At 50.3% G+C, this 5,641-nt stretch overlaps 1 protein-coding gene across 1 annotated transcript in view; it reads right to left on the bottom strand.

Moving 5' to 3' along the window:
* The window catches only part of LOC103391481 (misshapen-like kinase 1), a 32,070-nt gene that overhangs the window by 18,250 nt on the left and 8,179 nt on the right, over positions 1-5,641 (bottom strand). Inside the window, exons 2-6 of the mRNA XM_017039191.2 lie at positions 2,128-2,184; positions 1,229-1,354; positions 1,015-1,125; positions 409-499; positions 155-285 (exon numbers count right to left, since the gene is read on the bottom strand). Coding sequence (XP_016894680.1) covers positions 155-285; positions 409-499; positions 1,015-1,125; positions 1,229-1,354; positions 2,128-2,184 — 516 coding nt within the window. The remainder of the gene's footprint in view (positions 1-154; positions 286-408; positions 500-1,014; positions 1,126-1,228; positions 1,355-2,127; positions 2,185-5,641) is intronic.

Genomic DNA, 5,641 nt, shown 5'->3' with positions numbered 1-5,641 from the left:
GTTCCTCTGGTTCCTCTGGTTCCTCTGGTTCCTCTGGTTCCTCTGGTTCCTCTGGTTCCTCTGGTTCCTCTGGTTCCTCTGGTTCCTCTGGTTCCTCTGGTTCCTCTGGTTCTGAGGACAGTTCTACTGGGTCTGAAGGAGCCGCTCCAGTTACCCTGTAGTCGTACGTGGCCTCTGGGTTCTCGTCACAGGCGATGACCTCAGGAGCCATCCAGTACGGAGTACCGATGAAGGTGTTCCTGCGGCCCACGGTCCTGTCCAGCTGGGCCGACACTCCAAAGTCCACTGGATGACAGAAGAAGACGGAGACAAGGACGCTGTCTGACGGTGCTGTTTGTCTGGGACTGTTCTAGAACTTGGTGTGTGTGTGTGTGTGTGTGTGTGTGTGTGTGTGTGTGTGTGTCATACCCAGTTTGACTTCAGCGTTTTCTGTCAGCAAAACATTCTGTCCCTTAATGTCTCTGTGTATCACATGATGGGAGTGAAGATGGGAAAGACCCTGGAGGACACACACACACACACACACACACACACACACACACACACACACACACACAGTCAGATGACCGCTGCCTCCAGTCTCTATTTTTCTAAAGAATGTCTGAAAAACAAGAGTTTATTTTGGTCTCATTTTGTTCTGCTGCTCATTCAGAACCTGGTTCTAGGTCTGGTACCAGCGACACGTTTGAAGATGTACCAGTGAGGATCTGTGTGTGTGTGTGTGTGTGTGTGTGTGTGTGTGTGCTGAAACAATAAGGAGACAGTCTGTCAGACAGAAGCAGAGGAAACACTGGCGTCAACCCAGAGGTTCAGGGTTAAAGACTGAAGGAAAGGTCTCTGACAACCAGGACCAGAACCAGTACTGGTCCAGAACCAGTACTGGTCCAGAAGCAGTACTGGACCAGAACCAGTACTGGACCAGAACCAGTACTGGTCCAGGCCCAGAACCAGTACAGATTAATCAGATTGTCATGATTAATCCAGAATAATCCAGGTGGTCAAGCTGGAGCTCACCCTCAGAACCTCTCTGCAGACGTAGGCGATCCAGTCCTCCTTCAGACAGTTGCCCTTGGTCCTCTTGACCAGGTCTGTGACGGAGCCGGCGCCACAGTACTCCATCACCAACTGTGAGCAGACACACACACACACGCTGCCTCTTTATTTGTTATCATGAAGAGAGAGAGAGAGAGAGAGAGAGAGAGAGAGAGAGAGGGAGTGGTGGTCCGACCCAGAGCTGGTGGTCCTGTCCAGCAGGAACCTTCTTGATAAAAGCCCCGTAGTAGGTGGCGATGTTTCTGTGGTGGGAGTAGCTCTTCAACATGTTGATCTCCAGCTTGATCTCCTCCTCCTCCTCCTGAACACACACACACAGGTTGTTGTTGGTGGGTGAGGGGTGGGGGGGGGGTCATAGGGTCACTAACGGCAACAGCACAGACAGCTCCTCCAATCAGACTGCAGTGTGACCTCACATGACTTTTCACCCAAATAAGGGACCTGAAAAGTCTGGACCTCAGGAGCTGAGGAGAGTTCTGACCGACAGCTTCACTGACCGACAGCTTCACTGACCGACAGCTTGACTGACCGTCAGCTTCACTGACCGACAGCTTGACTGACCGACAGCTTCACTGACCGACAGCTTCACTGACCGACAGCTTGACTGACCGACAGCTTCACTGACCGACAGCTTGACTGACCGACAGCTTCACTGACCGACAGCTTCACTGACCGACAGCTTCACTGACCGACAGCTTGACTGACCGACAGCTTCACTGACCGACAGCTTCACTGACCGACCACTGACCGTCAGCTTCACTGACCGTCAGCTTGACCGACCGTCAGCTTGACTGACCGTCAGCTTGGCCGACCGTCAGCTTGACCGACCACCACTGAATCGTTTCAGTGATTCCATTATTAAGTTCTTCATTAGAAAATGTCAGGAGGAAAAAGCAGACAAAAACATTGAGTTCAACAGAAATATTCATTCCATCAGTTCTCAGCCAGAGCTTTTATTTTGAAAGGACAACATCTAGTCCAACAACAACAACACCTGGAGAATGACCCCCCCAACATCACCGTAACAACCACTGAGAGCAAGGCTACACCAGCTGAGACCAGGTGAACTTTTACCTCCGTGACCTCCATGACCTTGATAGCTGCCAGCTGCCCTGTCTTGACATGACGACCCTGCAGGGGGAGACAAAGAACCAGTGAACGTCACACCTTAAACAGTTGTGACTGTTGTGGATTTACAGTGACCAGGTGTGACCAGGTGTGACCAGGTGTGACCAGGTGTGACCAGGTGTGTTCATGGTCAGAATATGAGCGGACAATAAACAAACTGCGACTGTGTCGTTAATTCAGGCCTGGAGGGGGCGACGGTCTCCACTTTCATTGTCTCAGTCAGTGTGTGTGTGTGTGTGTGTGTGTGTGTGTGTGTGTGCTCAAAGAGATAAAGGTTAAATGTTTCACTTTTGTTCCTGCTGTAATAAAGTTCCAGGAACAAAAATATATTGTTTTTCTCCAGAATGTTGCTCATAGGATGGAGGTCCCACAGGCCGGGGGGGTGGGGGGTGGGGGGGAACCTAGGACTGAATCAAGTATTTCTACATCACGATTTCTTCACTTTCACTGAGTTTGAACCAACACAGACCAATGAGAGCAGAGGGGACACAAGGTGTGTGTGTGTGTGTGTGTGTGTGTGAGTCCATGGAACGACAGGACTGAGAAGGAACACTGGGTTCTGTTGTACACATCACTGCTGCAGAACAGAGGACGGGGGGCGGGGGGAGGGGGGGGTACATTCACGAAGTACATCTCCCATAATGCAAGAAAATCAGGCCCTTGAGTGGGTGAGTTCCAGAGGGTGTAGAGGAGAGGAGGGGGAGGAGAGGGGAGGGGGGAGGGTGTGTGTCAGATTAAATATCATCATCATAGTCCTAATCCCAATCCTAATCTGTGCCACAACTAGAACTCAGCTCTAATTCAGATTCTTAAAATCAAATTCTGAGAACTTCAACCCCCTCACCCCCCACACAACAGGACTTTTTATCAGTAGCTCAGAGATGTCTGTCTTTCTCTTATCTCTTTCTCGTAGATTGTTCTCCTCCCTCTCCCTCTTCCTTCCTCTCTCTCTCTCTCTCTCTCTCTCTCTCCCCTGTGTGTGTGTGTGTGTGGTCAGCAGATTAGCCAACATGACTCAGATCAGAATCATATGTGAAGTGATGTCATAAAAAGTCAGTCAGACAGACAGTCAGTCAGTCACTCAGTCAGTCAGTCTTCATTCACACTTCTCTTCCTCTGACCACAGCATCAGCAAAGATGATTACAACTTACACACACACACACACAAACACACTCTCTCTCTCTCTCCCCTGTGTGTGTGTGTGTCAGGGCGTTTCCCTGTTAAAGGAACTTTCCCTTCCTGTCCTTCGAGCCACTGTTGTGGAGACACTGTGTGTGTGTGTGTGTGGGGTCAGCAGATTAGCCAACATCACTCAGATCAGAATCATATGTGAAGTGATGTCATAAAAAGTCAGTCAGACAGTCCGTCAGTCAGACAGCCAGTCAGTCAGACAGCCAGTCAGTCAGTCATTCGGTCAGACAGACAGACAGTCAGACAGACAGTCAGTCAGACAGACGGTCAGTCAGTCAGTCTGTCAGACAGTCAGTCAGACGGTCTGACAGTCAGTCAGACGGTCAGACAGACAGACAGACAGTCAGACAGTCAGCCAGTCAGCCAGTCAGTCAGCCAGTCAGCCAGTCAGCCAGTCAGTCAGTCATTCGGTCAGACAGACAGACAGTCAGTCACTCAAACAGTCAGTCAGACAGACGGTCAGTCAGTCAGGCAGTCAGTCAGTCAGACAGACAGTCAGTCAGACAGACGGTCAGTCAGTCAGTCATTCGGTCAGACAGACAGTCAGACAGTCAGTCAGCCAGTCAGCCAGTCAGCCAGTCAGCCAGTCAGACAGTCAGACCGTCAGTCAGTCAGACGGTCTGACAGTCAGTCAGACGGTCAGACAGACAGTCAGACAGTCAGACAGTCAGCCAGTCAGTCAGTCAGTCTTCATTCACACTTCTCTTCCTCTGACCACAGCATCAGCAAAGATGATTACAACTTACACACACACACACACACACACACAGTGTCTCAACAACAGTGGCTCGAAGGACAGGAAGGGAAAGTTCCTTTAACAGGGAAACGCCCTGACACACACACACACACACACACACACACACTCTCTCTCTCTCTGATTCTTTCTTCAAACGTCCGACTCTGACTTCTCTCCACTGAACCACTGGAGCTGCCACACTGTAGTCATGTGACCACTGCTGCACAGAGGACACATGACCTCCACTCTGACCTCCACTCTGACCTCCACTCTGACCTCCACTCTGACCTCCAGCCTCAGGACCATGTGTGACCAGACAGACAGTACTGATGTAGTATCTGCTGTGAAGTGTGTGTGTGTGTGTGTGTGTGTGTGTGTGCAGCGGTGGACTGGAGTTTCTGTGGCGTGTTACCCAGTGTGGCCACACGGTGCAGCAGATCACTGACGTCCTCCACTGTTTTCAATGTCTTTCCATAATAAAAGTAACAGAGGAGAGAGAGAACAAAGGAAAGTCAAAACCGCTGTGTCAGCACCCGGGGGGGGGGGGGGGGGGGGGGGGGCAGTAAAGAGCTCTGCCTTTGAGCCAGCCTCTGGTTAATGCCACCAGAATAAAAGCAAAGGGTTAATGAAGCCATAGTGTGAGTTAGTGCTGGAGTTTGGACAAAGACAAAGACGTCTTCACAGACGAGAAGGTCTGATGATCCTGCAGTACCACTGATGAACCACAGAGCATTCAGCTAATGCTCAATCTGTAGGTTCTTCACCCCCCTCCTCTACCCCCCCACCCCTCCCACTGAGACTATTATAAACAATACAATTTAAATGTTTTCAAAGGAGAAATATCATTTGTGAATTCAAACCATCAACTCTTTGAGCTCTGAAACTACTGACTCACTGTCCTAGCAACATTTCCTCTAAATTGGAAATGGCAGCTGAGGCCGACGCCCACTTTCACTTCCAAAGTAGCACACGCTTCTGAGAACTCCCCCGGTTCTGACCCAGTTCTGTACCGGATCTGACCCGGTCTTGCGCCGGCCTCAACCTGAACCAGGTCAGAAACACGCCCTTGACCGAGAGATGACAAACATGTGAAGGAACGTTAACTGGAGCGGAACTTTTTCTCTGACAGAACTGACGTAAACTGACGTACTACTGCAGCCAAGTACAAAGTTGTACTGCGTCCGATTACTGAGGTTTTCTCCTCCTGAAGTTACTGAGGGAGCAGACAGAACCGGAGGTCGGTTCTGGTTCTGTCCAGACCACAGCAGGTCCTTGTTCTGCTTTAACAACCACACGTACTTTGAAGTACTGTTACTCCTCTGATCTCCTTTTCACACTGACACTTCCTACATGCATCATGTGAGTGTTAATAAAAGAGAGAACGGAGACGTGGACGTGGACGTGAGCCCATGAGCAGCGTGTCGTTCACTGCGTCAAGAGTTCAAATCTGAGGAAATCTTCAGCCTCCACCCAGGAAATATAAAAAAAAAACTTTTCTTGGTCGCGGTGGTGACACGGTGGTGACACGGTGG

The sequence above is a fragment of the Cynoglossus semilaevis genome, chromosome 15 (assembly GCF_000523025.1).
Source record: "Cynoglossus semilaevis isolate Cse_v1.0 chromosome 15, Cse_v1.0, whole genome shotgun sequence".
In the NCBI taxonomy this organism is placed as follows: Eukaryota; Metazoa; Chordata; class Actinopteri; order Pleuronectiformes; family Cynoglossidae; genus Cynoglossus; species Cynoglossus semilaevis.
The sequence above is the reverse complement of the archived record's forward strand: the minus strand, read 5'-3'. Positions and strand labels throughout refer to the sequence as shown.